This window comes from Podarcis bocagei (assembly GCF_964188305.1).
Source record: "Podarcis bocagei genome assembly, chromosome: 1".
NCBI lineage: Eukaryota > Metazoa > Chordata > Lepidosauria > Squamata > Lacertidae > Podarcis > Podarcis bocagei.
This window is the reverse complement of record NC_138125.1, coordinates 15,603,545-15,629,098: the sequence shown is the minus strand read 5'-3', so window position 1 is coordinate 15,629,098 and position 25,554 is coordinate 15,603,545. Positions and strand designations below refer to the sequence as shown.

Sequence of the window (25,554 nt, the reverse complement as noted above, 5' to 3'; positions counted from 1 at the left end):
AGATCACGCTAGCAGGTTTCACCAAGCGGATGATGGCGACTTAGCAAGGTTGATTTATTGGGACCAGTCAGCATGTTGACTCCTATAAACGGGTGTGATACAGTCCAGTTGGCTGCCTGTTAATTGCTTGTCAACACCTTTGGACAATGAAAGAGAAGACCCTAACACACAAAAGAAAAGGTGTGAGATATTGGCCTCCTTAAAGAAAAAAAAAAGAAAACGAGGGCCTTTGGGTGAAAGTCACATAGAGGACTGCATGTGATGATAACTGGCGCTTGATAGCTACTGGTTTGCCATGGTCTGGGGTCAATATGGCACAACAAAGGCGGGGAGCGAGAAAAGATGGGTTAGAAATGAATTTGCTAGGTGGATCAGAGCCTGGAAAAAACTTTGCTTGTGACAAAAAGGGAATGAGGTGCCTAATTTGCTGTGAACACAAATAGCAATCTGATATTGCAGTGCCCATTGTGACGGACTGGGTATCCAAAACCATAGTGCAAAGAGGAGGCAGAGGCATACCTAGCGGATGGTGAAACCGGTCCCCAGAGGGGTGGAAAAATCACCCCATAAATCCGTCTCTAGTTATCTGTGTAAGGTCTTGAGTTCAGACAAGAGCTCGGATCTGAGCTGTAGGAGAAATGGCAAGGCGGTATGAAGGGGGAGACTATGGAGTACGTGGCGTATATGTTTGTGTGTCGTGCCACTGCTGTCATGGCGAGATCAAACACGGGAGAAGCTTCCTGCCTTTCTCACACTGCGGCACAAAGTGTGTTTTTTCTGGTGCGGGTGGGGGGATGCCAATACAGTTCCTAGCCAAGGCTGGATTGGACCCCAGGTTTGCCTCTGAAAAGAGAAGGCTAGATTCTGGCACTGAAAGCTACTGTTGATGATGGTAGGCTTTCTGCAGCCAAACAGGAGTGCTCCTTTATCACTGCATCTCTGTGACGCAAGCCTTATGTTATCAGCATCAGCAGTACATTTAGGTAATTTTAGATTCTGCCTCAACAGGAACAGGGAACTGAATCCAAGCAGGCAGACCAGATCCTTATCTCCCCTTCCTTATTCCATAGAAATGGTACACTGGGTAAGTACCCAGAAGCCTTTGAATCCTGCACTGCTTGAAGATTGGGGTGGCATGCAACAATATTTACAAGCTGCCAATTCCTCCTCTCACCCACAGTAAACAAGTGACCTGGCACTGCTTATTTTTGTCTCAAATTTGTTTGTTTCTAGTACAGTGGTACCTTGGTTCTTGAACTCAATCCATTCTGGAAGTCCGTTTTGACTTCCAAAACATTCACAAGCCAAGGCGCGGCTTCTGATTGGCTGATTGGCCCCGGAACCAATGGCGACAGTCAAAACTGACATTTGGCTTCCAAAAAATGTTTGCAAACTGAAACACCTTCTTCTGGCTTTGCAGTGTTCAGTAGCCAAGCCGTTCAGGAACCAAGGTACCACTGTACTGCCACTGTTAGAAGATGCAAAATGCAAATACCCCCCCCCCATTAAACTGTAAACCATAGCCAAGTGCCAATTGTGCTTAACATAATTGCATGCAGTGAGCATCTTGAACACAAATTGTGGATTTTCCCCCACCATGCAACATGATGGAATGGCAGTGATAGGGTTTTAAACGCCATCTCCAACTCCTGGAAAGATTCCATCAACGCTGTCTCTGAAAAATTTCTGAAAAATCAACAGAGCCAGACTGATACCCAGAGAGAACTTGCTGCAAGACAGACCCAAAAAAGAAAATAACAGAACACCTCTAGTCATCACATACAGCTCCCAAGTTAAAACAGTACAACGCATCATCAGAGATCTACAACCTCTCCTGGACAATGACAGTTCTCTTTCTCAAGCTCTGGGAGGAAGACCTTTCATTGCCTACAGACAGCCACCCAATCTTAAACAACTCCTAACCCACAATAATACTACAACCAGTCTTAACACGGACACTGGCACCAGAGCCTGCAATAAACCCAGATGCCAACTTTGCTGCCACATACACCTGGACAACACCATTACTGGCCCCAACAACATCACACTTACCATCTCGGGACTATTTAATTGCTCATCATCTAACATTGTGTATGCCATCAAATGCCAACAGTGTCCTTCAGCTCTCTATATTGGACAAACAGGCCAAACCTTACGCCAAAGAATAAACGGACATAAATCTGACATCAAGAATCACAAAACAGAGAAACCAGTAGGAGAACACTTCAATCTCCCAGGACATTCTATACAAGATCTCAAAGTAGCTGTTTTACTACAAAGGAATTTCAGAAATAGACTGGAAAGAGAAGTTGCTGAATTGCAACTCATTACCAAACTTAAAACCATGGAGAGACCTGGTCTGAACAGAGACATTGGATTCTTATCTCATTATACATGACTAGCCATTTCTCACCTTCTCACCCCTTGCCTTTTCCTGTAAGACCTATTACAGTCATTAAGAGTCGTCAACAGGCTCATCTCAGCTATCTGCCAATCTCCCATTCCCACCACCCTTCTGAGTAATACCCCTCCCCACCTTCTCACTATATAGAAGGGTCTGGCAACTTCTGTTTCAGTGTATCTGAAGAAGTGTGCTTGCACACGAAAGCTCATACCAAGAACTAACTTAGTTGGTCTTTAAGGTGCTACTGGAAGGAATTTTTTTATTCTGAAAAATTTGTATGCATCACTAGGGAAGACAGGTAAACTAATGTCAGCACACTGGAAGGAGCAAAGATCATGAGCGTCAAAGCAAGGATTCTTCAACATCAACTTTGTTGGACTGTTCATGTGGTTCGGATGCCTGATTATCGTCCTCCAAAGCAACTCAGCTAAAAAAATGGAAGTGTAATGCTGGTGGTCAACAAAGGAGGTTTAAAGAATCTCTCAAGGCAAATCTGAAAAAATGTAGTATAAACACTGGCAACTGGGAAACACTGGCCTGCAACTGGAGAATAGCCTTTCCCAAAGGTGTTATGGGCTTTGAAGAAGCACAAACTCAAGACAAAAGGAGAAATGAGATAAGAGGAAGGCACGTTTGGCAAACCCTCTCCGTGATCAACTCCTGCCCAGAAACTACGTCCCCACTATGGAAGGATGTGAGGATCCAGAATTGGCCTCCAATGTCACTTAGGGACTCAAGTTTAAGACCACATTCATGGAACACAATCTTACTTGGTTATGAGTGAATGCGAAAGAAGAAGGGTTTTTTGTTGTTGTTTCTGCTTTTTAAATATGGCATTTAACTGCGTGACAGGTTATTAAAACCACTTGTTTTTAATATTTGAATAAGGTGCCTACCTGTGGAAGTCCTGCTAGTGGCACAGAAGGATAATGGTGAGCCAGTGGTGTTTGTGGAGGAATAATGAAAGGTAATGCTTGGCTTTTGTCCTTTGTCCGTGGAGTTTTCTTGGCAGGGATACTGGAGTGGCTTGCCGGTTCCTGCTCCAGGTGGATCACGTTTGGTCAAAATTCTCCACTATGACCTGTCCATCTTGGGTGGCCCTGCACGGCATAGCTCATAGCTTCTCTGAGTTATTCAAGCCCCTTCGCCACGGCAAGGCAGTGATCCATGAAGGGAACTTTCCAGTAGTGATGTATGGAAGTGAGAGCTGGACCATAAAGAAGGCTGGTCGCCGAAGAATTCAAATTATGGTGCTGGAGGAGACTCTTGAGAGTCCCATGGACTGCAAGAAGATCAAATCTATCCATTCTGAAGGAAATCAGCCCTGAGTGCTCACTGTAAGGACAGATCCTGAAGCTGAGGCTCCAATACTTTGGCCAGCTCATGAGAAGACTCCCTGGAAAAGACCCTGATGTTGGGAAAGATGGAGGGCACAAGGAGAAGGGGATGACAGAGGATGAGATGGTTGGACAGTGTTCTCGAAGCTACCAGCATGAGTTTGACCAAACTGTGGGAGGCAGTGGAAGACAGGAGTGCCTGGCGTGCTCTGGTCCATGGGGTCACGAAGAGTCGGACACGACTAAACGACTAAACAACAACAACAAATGCTTGGCTTACTAAACTTGTGATGAAAATGTGAGCTGGAAAAAGAAGCAATCTTACTGCTGAGAGCGAATCTGCATCTAGGAGATACACACACACACACACACACACACACACACACCCTCTTCAAAAATGAACTATTTGATCTGGATTCAGGCACAGTCTCTATGGAAACCCTGCAAGGCCATTTCTGAATAACAACATTTCTGGATGAGAGAGATGAACTTAGTAGCACCAGCTGAAAGAGAGAAGGAAGAGTAGAAGATGAAACAGAAGAGGAAAAAGATACGTGGTCAAACTGTAAGTTAACCTGCTGCAGTAACAAAGAAACGTGAAAGGCACAGATATATTCACCTTCATAAGGGCAGTTAAAAGCGGATTGTAGCACATGGAATTGGATATCTCTCATCTCCTATAGCATCCGCTGGCCCAGCTGTATTATATTTATCTGCGAGAATTTTACGATCCCGCTCTACAGTCCCAAAAAAATGCTCCCAGGCCACCTTCCAAACTTCCCACCATCTAAAGAGACACGACACAAAAGGAAAATGAACTGGGAGGGAGAAGGAAATAAGCAAGCATGGGAGCATGTTCTTAGCTACAAGTTGTTCTTAAGACTGACCCACTGAGATGGAAATGTTTGAAGGGGTGAGACAGTTCGATTGTGCCAGATTCTGCACCCTGAATCTCTCAAACGATATGCGAACGGTGGGGTCTACAGTTCCCAGGTGTCTTCAGAACGGCCGTATACCAGCTAAAGCATGACAAAACTAATATAATAACGTATATTTACCACCAAGTTTAAAGCACCTGATGCTTGATATTTTATTTTTTATTTTTTTGTGATGTGGCATCCAGCAATACACTAGTAGTACCTGATACTGTAGATTGGAAGCAAGGATTGGCACCTCAGCAGTCAAGAGTAGCTTTTGCCTTGCTAAAATGCATTCTCAAACTCTGATACCGGCTCCCTCTTGTCTCTGTGGAAGGTAGAGAGAAGTGTGTGTTTGTGTGTGTGTTTGTACGTGTGTACAAAGGTGAAATTTCAATTAGTTGCTCCACCCTCTCTGATAAGAATTTCTCAGCCACTTCAGTAAATAACTCTTCCTAGGATTATCAGAGGACAATTAGTTTAAATCTGCAGCACAGATATGCCCTCATGTGCTACTCTCCTTCAACGGTGGAGAGAACAGCCTTTATTGGCTCCCAGTACGTTTCCGAGCACAGTTCAAAGTGTTGATGCTGACCTTTAAAGCCGTAAATGGCCTTGGTCCAGTATACCTGAAGGAGCGTCTCCACCCCCATCGTTCAGCCCGGACACTGGGGTCCAGCGCCGAGGGCCTTCTGGCGGTTCCCTCACTACGAGAAGCCAAGTTACAGTGAACCAGGCATAGGGCCTTCTCGGTAGTGGCGCCCACCCTGTGGAACATCCTCCCATCAGATGTCAAAGAGAAAAACAACTACCAGACTTTTAGAAGACATCTGAAGGCAGCTCTCTTTAGAGAAGCTTTTAATGTTTAACAGACTACTGTATTTTAATACAGTGGTACCTCAGGTTACATACGCTTCAGGTTACAGACTTCGCTGACCCAGAAATAGTACCTTGGGTTAAGAACTTTGCTTCAGGATGAGAACAGAAATCGCACGGTGGCAGCAGGAGGCCCCATTAGCTAAAGGTTAAGAACAGTTTCAGGTTAAGAACGGACCTCCGGAATGAATTAAGTACTTAACCTGAGATACCACTGCACTTTGTTGGAAGCCGCCTAGAGTGGCTGGGGAAACCCAGCCAGATGGGCAGGGTATAAATATATTATTTATTTATTTATTTATTTATTTATTATTATTATTATTATTATTATTATTATTATTGAAAGCCAAGTCATGAAGTTATGTGTGAGAGGCAGTGTGGCCTAGCGGTTAGGGTGTCAGACTAGGCCCTGGATCCCCACTGGCCCAGGAAGCTCCCTGGGTGCTGCCTGTCAGCCTAACCTACCTCACAGGGCTGTTGTGAGGATAGAAAAAGGAGGGGGAACCGAGAAGGAAATAAGCCAAGCGAGCATAATCTGCCATGTTTGGTTAACATTTCAGTGTGGATCTTAAATATACATTTTTGCTGTCTGGGTGCCAAGCCTTTCTGCGAACTCTGCTGTGTAAATCATTAATCAAGCAGAGGTGGAATTCCCCCAAACTGACCTTTGGAACTGTTCTCAGCTTGCCTATTCCATCTTGCAAACAGAAAGTAAAATAAAGGGTAACCGGAGTATTTTTCTTTTTTTACTTCCTTTTGCAGCACACACACACACACACACAAACACAAAACCCAGCTTTGGTAGCAAACGGATTTTGGTTTTAGCCTAAAATACCCCCTCTTCCATCTCTGTTATGCTCTCCCTACAGGGTTCATTCAAGTTTTGCAAAGCCAAAAGAAGATGAAATCACGCCCTGCCTCTGCGGAGAAGGTGTCTTGACAAGCGTTTGTCTGAGGGGAGTGCGAGAAATTGCAGATTTAAGAAAACAGGTGAGTCATGAAGAGAACTGCATCTGGAGGACTGGAGGTCCCTTTTGGGTTCCCCGTCATAGTCTGTGTGTTCTAGGTGGATATGAACCACCTCCCTGCTCCCCCTAGATATTTACAAGATTAAATGGGGGAGAAGGCATAATTTATGTTTTATCAGTAGAGGACAAGCAACCATCAACACGAAAGACACTTACCATAGATTCCGGCGTATAAGACGACTTTTTAACCCTGGAACAGAGGTTAAAAAGTCGGGGGTCGTCTTATACGCCGGGTATTGGCGGCGCGGCGCGGAGCCCACCCCTTGCTGCTGCTGCAGCGGCTCCGAAGCAGCAGCAGAGGCGGTGGGCAGCTGCCAATTTGGGGGGGTCGTCTAATACCCCCATTAAAGGGACGCAGGTGGGGCTGTGGGTTAAACCACAGAGCCTAGGACTTGCCAATCAGAAGGTCGGTGGTTCAAATCCCCGTGACAGGGTGAGCTCCCGTTGCTCGGTCCCTGCTCCTGCCAACCTAGCAGTTCGAAAGCACGTCAAAGTGCAAGTAGATAAATAGGTACCACTCCTGCAGGAAGGTAAACGGCGTTTCCGTGCGCTGCTCTGGCTTAGTCATGCTTGCCACATGACCCGGAAGCTGTACGCCGGTTCCCTTGGCCAATAAAGCGAGATGAGCGCCACAACCCCAGAGTCAGTCACGACTGGACCTAATGGTCAGGGGTCCCTTTAGTAATACGCCCAGTCACCTACTGCACAGGAATCTACGGTAAATATTTGGTCTGTTTTAAATGAATTGTTAATAGTGCTATGTAGTATAAGTGTTATGTAGTAATCTGTGCCAGCCCTGCTGTTAGGCACTGTGATACAACTGCCTCGGGTGGCAGATGGTGGTGGGCAGCAACAGCTACACCTGATCTGTTCCTCTTGAGCTCTTCCAGCCTCTCTTCAGACAGCAAGATTTCTTGGGCCGTTTCAGCAATGTTGTCATTTTTGATATGGCTGTTGTTTTGGGACTGTTTATATTCTCTGTACCACTTTGAACCCGAGTGCATTTGTGGGAAGTGTGGTTTGTTAAGTATGCTGGGAATTGTAGTTCTTTGTGGGATAAACCACAGTTCCCGGGATTCTTTGGGGGAGGGGAGAGGTTTAAAAGTACTGCAGCAGAAGTCTGTGACTGCAACCAAAGGGGTTTGTATGCAAACCTACTATATAGATCCCATTTTTATGGTTTATAATAGCCACATGGAGTTAGCGCAAATGCAATGCTCTCTATCCCTTTACACAGTGCTATTTTTATAGAAAAAGAGGTGCCGGAACTCACCATGAAACCTCCCTTGTTCTATTAGAATGGCAACAATGGCACCCACGTGAAAGGTACCAGAACTGAGTTCCGCTGAGTTCCAGCTGGAAAAACGCCCTGCCTTTACACTGATTAAAGGTCTGGGAGTCAGCTGTTGGATTATGGCGTCCTCTAATCCTTCCAGCCTCCCACTTCCGCACACAAACTCTCCATGCTGGGCTTTGCTATGGTTGTGTATCCCATGGGCGTGGAAAACCAGAGTTCATGCTAGCCAGGGCTTTAAATGGAAGGTAAAATAAAATAAAAGCACAGGGATTTGTGTTTATGCCGTACATATTTAGAACATGGGCTCACTTGGTGCACAGTGGTCCTCATTCTGCCTGGAAAGAATAAAAGCACCTGATGGATAATCACACGTGGCCTAGATTAGAACATGGGGAGGAGGGATAGCAACATAGGAAGCTGCTTATACTGAGCCAGAGCATTGGACCATCTAGCTCAAGACTGTGGACACTGACTGGCAGCAGCTCTCCAGGTTTCCAGGCCTTACCTGGAAATTCCAAAAATGCAAGCTTTCCCCACACAAAGCATATAATGCTTGACAGCTAGGGTGTGTGTGTCTTTTTCTGTGTGTGATGGGCTCTCCTACCTTCCCCAAACACCACTCCTATTAAATTGGGAATAGAAACTGAAATGGAGGTGGGTTCCCACAAGGCAAGACCCATTGCTAACATCAAGAACCTTTATTGAACTAACAGAACTGGACAACAGGGGCAAAGCAACTGCTTATATGCATTTCTGAAGGCCTGGGCCACTTCCACTCCCACTCCCAACGTGATTGGCTGTCTAAACTTCCAAGCGGCGAATCGTGACTCAAAAGTTTAAGGGCCAATGGTAGAGGCCCAAATCCTGAAATGTTCTGTGATTGGATATCATGTCTCTAATCAGAACACAGGGGCTCAGAATCCTTAGTCCAGTCTCAAGACAAACACAGAGCACTGAATGCATAACAGAAACCATCTTGGTCCACTCTGCTGTTTCTTCCACCTCCATAGTTACTCAAATCCCTTTCTTTCAACTGAAAGAAAGAGCTGTAATTTTTTCCTAGTGTCTTTCTCTCTATTTTGTAACTTGGATTGCTGTTTTCTTCGCCTGCCATGGTTCCTGGGCTTTAGCAGCTATTTGACCAGCAAAATTTGGTGGCAAAGCCCTCCCAGGCAGCCACAAGTGGCAGCGATGGGTGGAAAGCTCACCCTGTGGTATTTCTGCCTGTCACACCACTCACTGAAAGGACGGGTCTAGTGTGGGAGGGGGCTGGGGAGCTGCCATCCTATGATGCCATAGAAGTAGGAAAAGTAGGGTGTCGGTAGGACAGCTAGGTGCTGTCCTTTCGTTAAAAATAAATAAATCATTAGCTGTACTTTTTCTTCCCCGCTCCACCTCCTGAAATTCCTTCCGCAACACATTATTAAAAGCACAGGAGCTTCATTGGCCCCTTTACACTTGGCCGGCCTACCAAACACGGCATTACAAAAACGGATTGCACGTTTCAAAACCACAGAGCAGTAACCATGGCAATTGATGTATTTCTGATTTCAGAAAACTTAAGCTATCGAGGGCCCCTTTTAACCGAGGCAGAGTGTGCAAACGAGGGTTCGCCTTACAGGTCAGAAACAAGTACTGAATGGACTCCAGAGATCAGGCCAATAAGCAGCGCAGTGAAAAATCAATCCCTGGACTTGCCTTGACCTGCCTGAGATCCTTGGAGGTTTTCCATCTTCAGCTTCACTCAATGGATTGACAGAGAGGAAGGGAGCCCTATTATAGTGTGGAGACTGAATGTCATCTTTTTAGTAGGTCAGGGACATGCCTGGATGTAGCAATGAACACATATGGCCAGTGGCAGAGTAGCAAAATTCAAAGTGTGGGAGCTCATCATTACAGTATAGCCGTTCTAACCAGACCTGCAAGGAGACAGTTGGGTTGATTCATTGTTGTTAGGGATGGGGGTTGGAAATCCAATTAAGTTGGCTCTTTAAATGCAAACCTGCCCAATTCGCATTTTTCAAAATGATGTGCAAGCAGCCAGGCTTCAAAATTTGCACTTCTCCAAATTTGGAAATGCAGTTCTCCAGCCAAGTAATGTGTCAAAAAAATGCATGTGTTAGGGTAAAACATGCAGAAATATGCAAGTATTTGTGAAAATCATAGAAAACTGCACTATATTAGGGGGAAACAGGTTTGCAAAAATGTGTGCATTGGGCAAAATCACATACAAAAATTAGGTTTCTTAGGATAAATTCACACAAAGAATGCTGCTGAATTTTCACAGCAATATTTCAAAAAAGGGCAAATTGCCAAAGAAATGTGGGGAGCCGTAATTTAAGATTAGAAAAATGAGAACTTGAGAAAGCCCCAAGTGACAGATCTGACCATCCCTAGTTGCTGCAAAATGTCCAAGAGCAACGGGAGGAAACTATCAATGTATTTTATGAATGATCTCAGACAGACAGGCTGGGATTTATACATGCAGGCTTTGTCCAGGGCTTTGAAAATGTCATGGTCTTAGCCTGGGACCAGACAATGTGGCTTATGGGTGGTGTGTGGGCAAGGCCAGAATAAGACCTTTAGGGGCCCTAAGCACTTAAAAGATTTGGGTGCCCCCATTAGGGCTGCTATACATTCAGAGTTTCCCAGACATAGCCTGGATTGGTCCATCAAAAACCCAGCTGCATAGCAGCCCATACTGGAAGTACAGATTTTTTGGTGATTTTCCTAAAAAGAAAAGAGAAGCTCAACAACTTTGCCCAAAAAAGCTTGTGTCCGGATTTTCACTTTTTGAAATATGGCAACCCTAGTCCCCATATTTATCTAATTCAATACATAAACTGTAAAATCACCCCCCCCCCCAAATGAAATGAAACCTACAGTAAGATGGGAAATAATGCTTATTTTTGTATTTATATTTTAGGGTGGAAATTCCCCTACTTTTTCTAATTGCAAAGCCTTTGATCAGGTCCTCAAAACTAATATTACATAACACATCTGCTTCTAGAGTTAGCAGAGATAAGGCATGCCTTGTTGCATAGTTGTTCTGTTGGGATTTTTAATGTAGTTCAGCGGAGAAAATGAACGCTCGGCTGAGCAATTTGTGACCATTAGTGTTAAAAATCCGGCAATGGGATGTTTCTGTGGTGCCCCCCCCCCTTTTTCTTGATGCATGTGTTTATTTCACTTAATGGTTAATTCAATCCTGCGTATGGGTGCTTAAATCGCTTCTGGAATGAAAGGGGCAAGGTGGGTGTGCAACAGCGGCCTCTGCAATTGGCTGGCAGTATGACTGTACAGTGGTACCTCGGATTAAGTACTTAATTCTTTCCGGAGGTCCGTACTTAACCTGAAACTGTTCTTAACCTGAAGCACCACTTTAGCTAATGGGGCCTCCTGCTGCCGCCACGCCACCAGAGCACGATTTCTGTTCTCATCCTGAAGCAAAGTTCTTAACCTGAAGCACTATTTCTGGGTTAGCGGAGTCTGTAACCTGAAGCGTATGTAACCTGAAGCGTATGTAACCCGAGGTACCACTGTATATGCTTTATGGGGGGGGGGGAATGTGTCATGTGAGATGTTTCAGCTTCTCCACAGCCATCTTCTGCCCCTCATTGCCCCACCGTCTCTCAAGCAGCCTCAGTCCTTGGAAACAATCACCCAACCCAAACTTTTTCTCTGTGCTTGCAGAGGCCTCTTTGCATCTAATCTGGAGCGGTTTTTCACTCTAGCAGTCAGCTAGACACCACCCTCCAAACTGTTTTTTACAATTTTTATGGTCAGGCAATGATACTACAGTCAGACCTCGGGCTGAGTGTGCTTCAGGTTGACCGCTTTCGGGTTATGCTCTGCGGCAACCCGGAAGTAACGGAGCACGTTACTTCCGGGTTTCGCCGCTCACGCATGCACAGACGCTCAAAATGACGTCACGCGCATGCACAGAAGTGGCAAAACACAACCCGTGCAGACGCACCATTGCATCTTACATTCCATTCAGAATGCGAATAGGGCTCTGGAACAGATCCTGTTCGCATCCCGAGGTACCACTGTATTACATTGTGCTGGGCCCGGGGGTAACCCGTGGGACACGGTCAAGAACCGGTCCAGAATCCGAAGGTTCCACTGGGAGTCAGTCCGACAGGGACAAGGCAGGACACGAGGCAGGAAACCAGGCAAGGACAGATACAGGATCTCAGGCAGGATCTAGCATACAGCGATGTTGCTCCCGCAACCTAGGGCAGGGTCCAACAGCCTTTTATCTTTGCTGGGGTAGCGGCTGGTCTTGATCCCCTGGCGACTCACCTCCCTGTCTCGCCCAAAGGCGAGCACTCCTCCTGCGAGTACTCAGGTCTCTCCTTCTCTCAGACCTGAGTCTCTGAAGCTCGAGAAACGTCGGTGGGTGAGTAAACCCAGGAGCTGCCTCAGCCTCCCCTGACCAAACCGGTAGCGGAGCAGCTGTAAGTGATGGCCAAGCTGGAGGCAACGAGGTAATCCCCACATCTGGAGCCAGGGCAGGCTCAGGCCCCTGACTCAGCCCAGCTGGTGCTTATTGTTGCAAGGGAACCTGTGCAGACTGGGACTCTTCAGGATCAGACCGCATACTTGGTTCAGATGATGCCTGAGGCAAAGGATCTGGTGCAGACTGAGTCTCCTCTGGTTCCGAGCCCAAGTCCCAGGCCATCACACCCATATGTAAAGCTGGCCTTACTGATAGTGGATGTCTACTGCACATGTCAGCAATAGTTGTTTCCTGCCTTCCACTTCTGTAACATACTGATTAACTTTCCTGCTTTCTTTCCCCGCCCTGCCTCCCCCCCCCACCTCCCACAGTAAAAAAAAGAGAGAGAGAAGCAAGGGAGTCGAGTGGGGAAATGGAGTTGCCAGCGTCTCCAGAAAAATGCACAGAGAGTGAAATTGGCAGTTGTCTTCCCAAAGATTCTCCGCCCTTGAGTCAGCAAGGAGAAAACGAGCCCAAAAACTTCATCAGGGGTATCAGAGAAGTGCTGAGCTTCAGGGGAAACGCATCAAAATTGGCCAAAGAGAAACTGGCTGAAGGTAAAATGGATGGAGATAAAACAGAAATAAGCGGGAGGAATGGGAAATTGGAGGTGGCATCACAGCCAGAGTCTCCAGGGAAAAGTGCAGAGAGTGAAGGTGCACACTGTCCTCCCGAAGACTGTCCATCTTTGCATAAACAAGGAGAAACCGAGCCAAAAAGCTTCATCAGGGGTATCAGAGAAACACTGAGCACCAGGAAAAGAAAGTCTCAAAGTCTCAAAGAGAAATTAAGTGACACTAACACGGATGGGCAGAGAACAAAAACAAGAGAGGCTGATGGGGAAATGGAGCCGGCGGCAGAACCAAAGTTTCCTGCAAAACACACGGATGGTGAAGAGGCATTGAAATCTGCCGAAGAGAAATCTACTGAAGTCAACGTGGGTGAAGATAAGGCAGAAATAAGGGAGGCGGATGGGGAAATAGAACTGCCATCAGAGTCAAGATCTCTGGCAAAACATACGGAGGGGAGTGAAGATGGCAAGCGCCTTCCCAAAGAAAAGGAGCCCCAAAACATCAATAAGATAATAAGAATGAGCTTGAGGAAAGGCAGATCAAAATCTCTCAAAGAGAAATCGGTTGAAACTAAACTGGATGAAACTAAAACAGAAATAAGGGAGAAGGAAGAGGAGGAGAAAATGGAACCTTCAGTGAACTACACAGAAGGAGAAGGTGACAATTTGTTGTTGTCAATTGTTTTGAATGTTGTTTTTAATGCTGTAACCTGCCTTGGGACCTTAGGGTGAAGGGTGGGAAATCAATCAATCAATCAATCAATCAATCAATCAATGTCTTCCCAAAGGTTATCCGCACCTGAGTCATCAAGGAGAAGACGAGCCAAAGGAATTCAAACCAATTCGGAGCTTGAGCTTGATGGGAAGTGCATCAAAAGCTGTCACAGAGAAGAAGAAGCTGTCACAGGCTGAAGAAGTGGACCCCTCCAGGTCCAGCAAGCGTTTTTCATTCTTAAAGAAAAAAAAGACCAGCCTTCTGAAGGAGAGTAAGGAGCCTGAAGAAGAAGAAGAAGAAGACCATGTTCAGAACGAACCACTATCTGGTAAGAAATTGAAGATGCCGTTGCTTGATGTTGTTTTTCTGGGTTGTTCTGGATGGCAAGGTTTGAAAACAGGTGTACAGTTCTTTCAGCATATCATAATACAGGGCATGTTTACTACATGCCAAATCAAATATTGAAACTGAGTTGAGTGCTGGTGCCTTCCTTGTAAATTCGGTCAATAACATTTATCAGGTACCCCTACTGAACGAGACTCAATAGGTGTCCATCAGAAGCAGGGACTTTTGGGTGGTGGTGCCATCCTGACCACTGGCTGTGTTGTTTCACGGATCTCAGGGCACTGCACTGTTCAGCCCCCTTTACTTTTTGTTCACATATCAACCTAGGGAGGATGGTTAGATCTGAAAGATACTGCTCTGAGAGCTCACAGTCAGCTTTCTGGATGATCAGGGAACTGAACCCAGGTGTCCCCCAGCTATTATAATTTGTGGGAACGACAATTAGGAGATTTGCTTTCTTGCTTATAAGTGCCTCTTGGACGCTGCTTTTGCTTGCTTTCAGTTTTGCGTGAGTCTCTTTTTATCTGCCGGAATGTGCTCAGTGCTTGTTTCAACTTTGCCTTGAAAGGAAAATTGGTAAATTAATTGGGATCAGCCACTTTTTCGAAATCTAATCTTCAGCGCCTGCCAGAGCCCAAACTCACTGTCTGTCAGCGGTATTTTGGTACAAGTCGTTACTAGCCAGCTGCCTTCGCTCACATCACACACAGAGGCACTAAGCAAATCATTTCTGTGCATGTGAACTACACAACCGCAAAGTGCAGAGCAGGAATTTAACTGGGCCATGATGGGAGCAGTCTCTCATTACCCTGCAGAGTTTTATCAATCTCCGTCTTGTCCTTTCTTAGCCATCTTTTTCTGAACACAAAAGCTTTCAGTAGAGGGGTGAACAACCCCAGGCCTAGGGGACAAATCCAGCCCTCTGGCCTGCTCCATCTGCCCATTGTGTCGAGTTGCAGCTCGGCATCCAGGGAAAAATCAGTCTCACACCATGAGGGGTTCCGAAATATGGCTGCTCCTAGGGCTAATACAGCACAGCTTTTATTGTGTGAAATCAGAAAGATACAAAATACAAGCCAAGCAATTTGTTCTAGCCAGCAGATAAGGACATTCGCACTAGACTATGCGAGCATCAAGCCATGCTACGTTAGCCAATCATATAGGACAGCACGAGCTGTTCACGCGCTGTTCATGCTCCAAGGATGCTTCTAGCTATGAAATCACCCTGCAACAATAAGAACTTTGCTCATGCTCTCATATACAAGCAATCATTTTCCCACATGTCCCCTTTTCTTGTTTATATTATTAGAGGAAAAGAGGGACCATTAGTCCAAATCGTACACTTCATTGCCTAAGCGTCTACACTTTGCAACATAAATTCCTCTTGTAACCCCTGTGGTGGGCCGTGGTCGGTACCACCATGCAGTGCATTGGGAAATCAAAGAGGGTATGCATTGAATGCAACAACACACCATAATGAAGCCAGCAATACATGCAATTACAATCAATAATATTTTTCTTAACCATAATCCATTAGGCAACCAAGAAAACAACCACTCCCATGGATCAAAACCTTCAGGTGGATTCAAAGGATTATGGGCTATCATTTGTTCCATATAATCAATAGTAGCAGAGATATTGGTCGATTGATCGGTTATATACATACAGCAATGAGAATGAATTAAGGCACAAATTCCACCTTTAGAAGCAAGGATCACATCTAAAGCATAACGATGTTGAAGAACTACATTTCTTATTTCTGACATTTCTTTGTTAATCATTTTTAAAGCCAAGATAGTAGAATTAAACAAGGCTTCAGTGCAATTTGCCAATCTATGCAAATCACGGTAATTCATCCCTACACCTAAAGAAGGCAGAAGAGACCTAGAAATAGCTGTTCCTGTATATTGAGAAATAGGTGATTGTACTTCCCTTCTGTTACGCAAACGGACCGCTGGGAGCTTATCTAGCTGTCCCTGTATATTGAGAAATAGGTGATTATACTTCCCTTCTGTTACGCAAACGAACCTCTGGGAGCTTATCTATCTTATATATCAGGGGTATTGAAGCAAACATGTAGATTCACTGCTTTTTCTCATCCAGTTGAACCAAACATAAAAATCTCTACACGCAGCTTGTTGTTCATAAGTCATGTAAGTTGTGACATTATTAACTGAGACTTTTGGCCTATCACTCATAGTGGTAATAAAAAAAAATAAGAAGATCCATTAACATACTCATAGGTCCAATTACAATATGGATAATGACCTAAAAATTTTTTGCTATTATGATTAAAACGAAAACAATAAGGCGCTATTTCTACAAGCGATAAAAAAAAACACGGGGTGAACTTATACGATTATCCTTCATATTATTGCTAATCTTATATAAAGCATTTACTGGAATGCTAGAATACCATCACCAAAAAAAGGCTGAAAGCTTCGAGAAGCTTTTTAAAATCATTTTTCTCAGCAGCTAAAGGCACTAGCCAAGCATATCCCGCTTGCTGTAACTAAAAAGATTGCAACAAGGTCGAGAACAGAGCCCATTGTCTTCGCAGGCCATGTTAAAGAACCATATTGCAACTTGCAACTTGCTTTCTGTCCGGGAACCATGCCAAAGCACAAAAATGAAACAACTGGAACACACTAAAATTCCCTCACCCCCTCCCTTGCCAAGAGTCCACAATAGTTCCAAGACAGCCCTCTGTACATGCTCAGGGGAACACATCATAGGGCAGGACTCCTGAGGGAGGAGAAAAAAAAAATATGGGGGGTAAAATCCAAGTGATGCCAATAAGGATGAGAATGGTAAATTAGTCCAATGGCCACTTCCGAGCAACCTGTGTGATATTTCGTGGCTCGATTATTGGCATGTAAAAACCATAATCCAGAAGAAGTCACACAACCATTTCTGCAGATACAGGAGCCCATTTGCTGTAAATAAGTCTGATGTATTGCTCCTTGTACTGCTGAGTCAAAAATCCAAGCCCAATGAAGCGTGATGACACAGATGGGATGGTTGCTATTAGGAGGCAAAACCCAAGCGATGCCAATCCAGCGAGGGCATCCTTCAAAGCCAGGTTCATTTCCCAAACAAGAGGCGGCAAAACTGTAACGATAAGTGGTAGAAACGGTGGCTTCCCAGGGGGAAGGGGGGCCAACGCGATAGGGTTGAAGATGGCCTTTCAACGTGCCAGGAAACACTGGAACAGCTGTGGAAGAGCCTCTTCCATTGCAGAGGTGACTGTGATCTTGTCTGCTGGATCCTTATGTCCTTTAAGGGCAGAAAATAGTGGAGACAAAGTGGAGGTGGGCAGGTCCAAATAACTCTTTATCCGATTCAGCTGTCCAAGGATTTGTTGTAAATCCACCAGTCTAAGATGACCAGGAAACTGTAGTTGAGGCGTAACTGGAATGGCTGCAGATGCTGTCAGCTTGTGTCCCAGGTACGTAATAGGTAAAGTCTGCTGGATTTTTTCCTTAGCCACTGTCAAGCCAACAGGTTGCAGCCTTTGCAGGATTTTGGGACACGGCGGAGGACAGAGCCGTGGCTAAAAGATGAGCTTTGTGCGTCTCAGTGCCCACTGACTGGCAGGCTGTAAGGATATCAGCAATGGCTATATTTGATGTTGTCATCAAAGGGCACAGTGCTTGCTTATGGTTCTCATTTACATTAGTGAACGCAAGCTGGCGTACAGTCAGTTCTTGCGCTGCCAGGTCCTGAACTTGCCGCTTGAAGGTATTGTACAAGCGATCAACAAATTGTCCATAGGGCTTTGCAGGGTCCTGTCTGATGCTTCCACATCGGCCATCGTGCTCATTCCTGTCATCAGGGACAGAGGCCAGAGCCTCTTGAGCGGCAGCGGTGGTGGCTGCCCAGTACATAGGATCAAGGACCAACTGTTGGGCAATAGGAAGAAAATTGCCTCCTCCCGTCAGCCCATCGAGAACATCGGTTTGGGTCAGCATGACGGGGGCTGGGGGTGCAGGAGCAATCACAGGAAAGAGATTTGGAGTATCAGAATCAAAAGGCAGCAACGGAGCAGCAGTACAAAGAGTCTCTTCTTGGAGAGGAGTGGAAATGGGGGGTGCTGAATGCGAAGAATGCAGGGGAGTGACAGGAGGAGCCGAAGGGAAAATGTCCGGCGGTTTAGGAGGTAGGTTTGAGGCAGGCAAAACAGGTACCGGGAGGGCGGGCGAAGAAGCTGTTGCAGCAGCCAGAAGAATGTTTGAAGGAGTTAAACACGACATAGCTTTGTAGACGTTACCCCAGGCATGCAAAACTTTGACATCAATCTGTGGATGATTTTGAAAGAAGTGTCCAATTTTTTTCCAATCGTCTAACCCCCAATTTCCGTCCTGGGGGAACCAGGGACAGTGAGTGTCCAGGGCTTTTATAAGGGACTTAAGGTCAGCTTTCCGAACAGCAAGGTTGTTACTGGCCAAAAGGAATTTAAGGTCTTTAAAAAAAATTTTCTGTGGTGCAGAGAGAGACTTTCCCATGATTGCGAGAGTTGCAAAAAGAGCAGGGAGCACTTACCGAGGGATCCTTAGGAGGATGAGGGAGGCGCCTTTTTGCCCTGTCCGGGCGGAGATAAGTGCTGATAAGTCCGTAACGTAGTCCAGAATCACATTCACACGGGAGCTCTCACCAGGGATCCACTACGTGGATGAACGACGCGTCTGCAGCCCTTGCGGGGCGAGGTGAGAGCTGAACGTTGTAAAACAGCATGAAGTCCGAAAGAAATCACACGGGAGCACTCACCAGGGATCCACTACGTGGATGAACGACGTGTTGGTGAGTGCTGAATAATGAAAAACAACGTGAAGTCCGAAGGCAGTCACACGGGAGCACTCACCAGGGATCCACTACGTGGATGAACGACGTGTTGGTGAGTGCTGAACAACGTGAAGTCCGAAGGCAGTCACACGGGGCACCAAAATGTCGAGTTGCAGCTCGGCATCCAGGGAAAAATCAGTCTCACACCATGAGGGGTTCCGAAATATGGCTGCTCCTAGGGCTAATACAGCACAGCTTTTATTGTGTGAAATCAGAAAGATACAAAATACAAGCCAAGCAATTTGTTCTAGCCAGCAGATAAGGACATTCGCACTAGACTATGCGAGCATCAAGCCATGCTACGTTAGCCAATCATATAGGACAGCACGAGCTGTTCACGCGCTGTTCATGCTCCAAGGATGCTTCTAGCTATGAAATCACCCTGCAACAATAAGAACTTTGCTCATGCTCTCATATACAAGCAATCATTTTCCCACACCATTGGACTCTCCTCAGGCCACATACCTGCTCCAGCCCTCCTTCTCACTCCCCATAAGAGTTTCTGTCTCTCTGGAATGTGTTCTTGAACTCTGATAATGACCCTGGCAGGGGACTAAATAGTACAGTCGCCTCCCTTGCATCCTCATTGTGAGCTTTTCCGTCTTGCTGTGACTGTCAGCTTGCATTTTTAGTTCAGAAAGCATTGATCTGATGTGTAGAGATCTTTCCTATTCTTCTTAATTCAAGAGGGTTCTGGAAGCTTCTCTGTGTGAAAGAAACAAGCAGAAGGTTCATGATGTTTGGGTTCGTGATGGCCTGGGATTCAGATTCGGATTCAGATGCTGAACCTGAGGAATCCCAGCCTGCACAGGATCCCCCGCCTTCAGAACCAGCTGAGCTGGGGCTGGGGCATGAGCCTGAAAGGTCCTCACCTGTGCTGGATCCTCAGGTGCAGGCACCAGCTGAGTCTGCTCTGGCCCCTGAGGTGATGGAGGACCCATTGCCTGCAGGTGCTCCACTCTCAGCCCCATCAGGGGAAGCTGAGGTTGCCTCTGGGTCCGGTAACCCTCCAGCGTCTCCTGAGCTGCAGAGGCTCAGGGCAGAGAGGCGGAGGGAACTAAGTTCCCGCAGGAGGAGTGCTTGCCTCCAGGCCAGGAGAGGCGAGTCACCTGTGGATCGGGGCCGCCCTATGCCTCGGGGCAGATAAAAGCTGGCCAGCCCCAGTCCTAAGTTGCGGGAGCAATGTTGGTGGTTGTCCGTCCCTGCCTGAACCCTGCCCTGCACCCAGGTTCGACTTTTACGGACTGCCTTCATCTTGCTTCATCTGCCACGGACTGGACTTGGACCTTGACTCTTGATTAACCCCAGGACCAGCACAGGGTTATTCCTTCAGAGAAGCTGAGTACAGCTGGTTTAAACTGTTATCTCTTCAGTCAAGGCCAGAAGGAACATTGGTTTCACTTTCTCTTTCTATCTCTTTTCCTTCTGGTGTTCTGTATGTAGTGTTAAGGTTTAGACTTATTATAAATTATTGTAAGTTTAAGTTAAGTCTGCTGCAACTGGACTTCTTATGGGCAGTGCCAATCCTGAATGTACTGGATTTGTGACCATTATGTTCATTTGCCTTCAGTAGCAGTAAAGCTCTGCTGGATGAAATATTAATTGCCTCTGGTCTATTTTCTGGGAATCCTGCAAGGTGTTTAAGTTTTTACTCTGCTAACTATGCATTAGAGTTCTGCTCTGGACCAATATTGAGTAGAATTCCATGACAGTGACTTCCTCGCAAAGCATTTTGAGGACAAAACCACTTGCATCCACTGTGATCTTGACTCCACTTTTACAGCAGATAAATATCATGAGGTATGCAGAGCACTGTCTAAGGCTGGATCTGCACTGATCTTTTAAACATTATTATCATTTTAAAATGTCACAGGCATTCCCTTACCTTTAACACATGGTTTCCCAATTGCCAGTGGCTGTTTAATGCATTCTTAATGTTATAGGGAAAACATAATTTGCCCTTATACAGTATGAAAACCATTCTTAAAGCTCCCTTAATGTTATAAACCATGAGTGTAGATCTGCCCTAGTCCTGTAGTGTTGGATGAGTTTCAGTTAGCAAGGCTCAGCGATGTGGAGAAGGTGCTTGGACTGGTTAGGGCAACCACTGGCACTCTTAGCTGATAAAAACTATCAAGGAGGGGACAGCTGGCTGGGCCAGGGAGGTGATTAAGGATTCCTTGCAGGTGGGTTGGTCCCTGCCTACCTGAATGAGGCAGTGGTAAGACCACTCCTCATGAAACCTCTCTGGATTTGGAAAATCTTAGTAATTACCAGCTAGTTGCCAATATCATAACACTGGTCCTGAGAAATCTGCATTGGCTCCCAGTACATTTCTGAGCATAATTGAAAGTGTTGGTGCTGACCTTTAAAGCCCTAAACGGCCTCGGTCCAGTATACCTGAAGGAGCGTCTCCACCCCCATCGTTCAGCCCGGACACTGAGATCCAGCGCCAAGGGCCTTCTGGCGGTTCCCTCACTGCGAGAAGCTAAGTTACAGGGAACCAGGCAGAGGGCCTCCTCGGTAGTGGCACCTGCCCTGTGGAAGATGTGAAGGAATTAAGCAGCTATCTTATCTTTAAAAGACATCTGAAGGCAGCCCTGTTTAGGGACGTTTTCAAATATTTAATGCTGTATTGTTTTTAACACTCGATTGGAAGCCGCCCAGAGTGGCTGGGGAAACTCAGCCAGATGGGCGGGGTATAAATAATAAATTGTTGTTGTTGCTGTTGTTGTAATAATAATATCTCACCTTTGGGGGAAGGTTTCTTGAGCGGGTGGTCCTGAATCAGATCCAGGCACTGTTGGGGGAAACTGATTTTCTAGATCCATTTCAATCGGGGTTTAGGCTCAGTTTTGCCACAGAAGCTGCTTTTGGTTCTCCTCAACCTCTTAACTGCTTCTGATGCCATCAACAATTGTATCCTGAAAAACAACATCTGGAGGTCCACAGGTTTCCTCATGTCTGGAATAGATGGACCTTCAGTGTGATCCAGCAAGTCTCTTCACTTGCACTTATGAACTGGTTAGGATAAAACCAATAAAACTTTTTATTCATAGCAGAAATGTTTTGGGGGTAAAAACAATGTCAGAATAGAAGTAAGGAAATGCAAACTTTTCATTCCAGTAGAACATTTGCCACCTGTATTTAGGGAAGGAGAACCTGCAAGCCCTTCAGAAGTTCTTGGACATGGTCAATGGCCAGGGAAGATTAGAGCTGTAGTCCTGGAATCACTGAAGGTCCACAAGTTCCCCACAGCTGCTGTAAAGGATTAAAGCAGTAGTTTTCAACCAGTGTGCTGTGGCACCCTGGGATGCCTGGAATGGTAGTCAGCGATGTCGCAGGCAACACTGGCCTCTGTCCCTCTTTCCTTCCCTCCCTCCTCTGATGCCCTCTCACGTCTCTGCCTCCCAAAGGCTTGTACAGCTGCTTATTGCAGCAGCCCTGGCTACAAGCTTCACAGGTGAATGGTGCCTCAGGGGGTGCTGGTTGCCAGGAGCTGAGGCAGCCTTGAAGTAAGCAAGCAAGTGGGCAAAGGAGCCCAGCCAGCCACTCCACCAGCTCTTCCGGTTGGGAATGGACAGACAAGTCCCAGGCCCCTGTGCGGCAGTGTGAGGAGGCACCTCTCTTTGAGATGAGGGGGCAGCTCAGAGACCAGGGGTGGCAGCAGCTGCTGCCCAGAGGACTCCTGAGGAGAGGAGAGGAGGCTGGGGGAAGATTCTAGAAGGGAGGATGCCCGAAAAAGGGCAAGAGGCTGCCAGCTTTGCAGGCAAGGGGTGACATAACATGGCTCCTGAGCCCCACAAGGGTGCCGCAGAAAGAATGTAGTTGGTCAAAGGAGCTGTGGAGTCGAAAAGGTTGAAAACCTCTGGATAAAAGAACAAGGAGCCAGCCTGGTGTAGTGGTTAAGAGCGGTGGACTCGTAATCTGGTGAACCGGGTTCGCTTCCCTGCTCCTCCACAAGCAGCTGCTGGGTGACCTTGGGCTAGTCACACTTCTCTGAAGTCTCTCAGCCTCGCTCACCTCAGAGTGTTTGTTGTGAGGGAGGAAGGGAAAAGGAGATTGTTAGCTGCTTTGAGACTCCTCAAGGGGAATGAAAGGCGGGATATCAAGTCCGAACTACTACTACTCCTCCTCCTCCTCCTCTTCTTCTTCTTCTTCTTCTTCTTCTTCTTCTTCTTCTTCTTCTTCTTCTTCTCCTCCTCCTCCTCCTCCTCCTCCTCCTCCTCCTCCTCCTCCTGAGAACACAGAAGTAGTTCTGTAACTCCTTTTATTCTTCTGCATGAAAGAGCCTCCTCCTGCTGTGAGACAATAGACAAAGCATCTTGTTTAGGTTTCGTTTTATTCAACAGAGCATGGGTGGGACACCTCTGGCCCTCCAGATGTTTATTGACTCCAGCTCCCACCAGCGCAAGTGTTATGTACTGAGTTGAATAGGATCCAAACTGCAGCAGTCTGATTGGTCCTAGAACAATGCAGCAGCATGATTGGTTGGCAGGAACCACCCAATCATGCTCCAGATATAAGTGAATCCACAACCTGATTGGCTTACAGTAGAATTCCAGAATTAGCCAATCATGTGCAGCCCATTGTGTAAATAATGTATATAAAGCAGATACTTTGAGGGGACTTTCATTCATTCCTCCTCACCACTATGAGCTGAATAAAGAGCATGAAATCACTTTGCGACTCTGAGTATATTTCAGCAAGCCAGCTTGGCTAATGGTCAGGGATTTGGGGGGCTGGAGTCCAGCAACAAGTAAGAGGTCACAGGTTCCCCACCACTGCCCCAGAGGAACTATTCCAAATTATTTCTGAAGAGGAAAACATGCAGTAGTTGTGGCTTGCTCTCACGCTCCATTTCTCTCTTTAGTTATGCAGATAAATGAACTTATTAAAAACGGGCAACTTCTAGAAGCCTTCAAAAACATCAAGGGTTTAGAAAGGGAGCTTCTGGCTGAAATAGATGCCAAGAAATATGAAGACAACCCCAAGGGATGCATTGTGAAGGCCAAGGACATTGACTTGCTCTACGACTTGGTTTCTAAGGCCATCCAGCGCACCGTGGAGGAAACCCTGGAGCTTCCCAGGGTAGATGCAAAAGCTTTAAACACTCTTGTGACTCTGATCACAGAGGAAGAAAAAGCCCATACTGGGGCTACAAGCATCGCTGCCCCATCCGAGGCTGTGTCCAACCTTGGGTTAGCCAGGAACTGGAGGCAGCTTTGGGAAGACGCTGTCAAGCGAAGTGTGGAAATCAGGGTCTCAAAAGTGCCTGTGCCACTGAAGGAGGACAACACCTCTTGGCTGTCGATACACTTAGGATATCTCAAAGAAGTCGTAAGAACAGATTTGTTGACAATCAAACACTGGGTACACAAATGCTATCCACCAGACTACAGTGTGGGCGATGCATACCTGAAGGCTTTCCACAAAGCCCTCTCTTTGCATTTACAAAGCATCCTGGAAGAAGATGAGAGCCTGGGATGCAATCAATTCTATGCAGTACTCAACTGGGTCACTAATGTATACCGCAGGTAGGTTTCCCATTAATCACATGATGATTAGGAAAAGGTAAAGGATCCCTGGATAGTTAAGTCGCAGATATTGTTTGGTCCATGTCACAAGCTATAGGTGCTGCAGTGTTCAGTAAAAAAGGTAAAGGTAAAGGACCCCTGGACAGTTAAGTCCAGTCAAAGGCAGCAATGGGGTTGTGGAGCTCATCTCGCTTTCAGACAGAGGGAGCCGATGTTTGTCCACATACAGCTTTCCGAGTCATGTGGCCACCATGTCTATACAACTTCTGGCGCTACGAGACATTGTGATAGAAACCAGAGTGCACGGAAATGCTGTTTACCTTCCTGCCACAGCGGTACCTATTTATCTACTTGCACTGGTGTGCTTTTGAACTGCTAGGTTGGCAGGAGCAGGGACAGAGCAATGGGAGCTCACCCCATTGCGGGGATTCGAACCGCTGAGCTTCCGATCGGCAAGCCCAAGAGGCTCAGTGGTTTAGACCACAGCGCCAACCATGTCCATGTGATTTCCATGTGGTCAAGATGCAGCAGGATTGTACCGCTGACCCCTCCCACATGCTTGTGTGGATTCCTTCAGCCTCTCCTTCATATTTTTGTTACCCTGGAATCCAGTAATTACTAGGACACCATTGGAGGCTACAGAGTCACTGGATAATGAAATGAACCTGGTTCCTGGCTCTAGGTCTGATGCTGGTAATCTGCTTTGTGCATCTCTACATTTTGTAAAGTTTAAAATTAAAAAAAATACAAAACACTGTATGCTACAAAAAAGTGCACACGAAAAGCATGCAAAATTATTATTATTATTATTATTATTATTATTATTATTATTATTATTACTTATTATTATTATTATTTATTGTATACTGCCCTTCCAAAGATCCCCAGATAGTTCACAACAGAAAAATACAAAATGAGAATACAGAATGCATAATAAAACAAAAAGAAACCAATAACCCTTCTCCGACAAAAACATTTTAAAAGCCATAGATTTTTAAAACGTGTATGTTAGCAAAAATAACACACCAAAATGAATTAGATTAGGGACCACCCCAGCTGCTGCCCTCCTTTCCTTTAAAGCGATGGGAGGGAAAGACTTTGCCAAGACCAGTAAGGTATTTTCTGTAAGCCAGATTCTGTCCACAGGCTTCTGGACGAAGGACCCAGATGTAGAAACATCATGG

The 25,554-nt window shown here is 46.0% G+C and overlaps 1 protein-coding gene across 2 annotated transcripts in view; it reads left to right on the top strand.

Moving 5' to 3' along the window:
* The first annotated feature begins 12,695 nt into the window (after nt 1-12,695).
* The window catches only part of EXOC3L4 (exocyst complex component 3 like 4), a 40,942-nt gene continuing 28,083 nt past the window's right edge, over nt 12,696-25,554 (top strand). For both annotated transcript variants that reach the window (XM_081191623.1, XM_081191622.1), the window contains exons 1-3: nt 12,696-13,589; nt 13,720-13,974; nt 23,707-24,370. In XM_081191623.1, the coding sequence (XP_081047749.1) occupies nt 12,734-13,589; nt 13,720-13,974; nt 23,707-24,370 (1,775 nt within the window). In that variant the 5' untranslated portion in view covers nt 12,696-12,733. The remainder of the gene's footprint in view (nt 13,590-13,719; nt 13,975-23,706; nt 24,371-25,554) is intronic.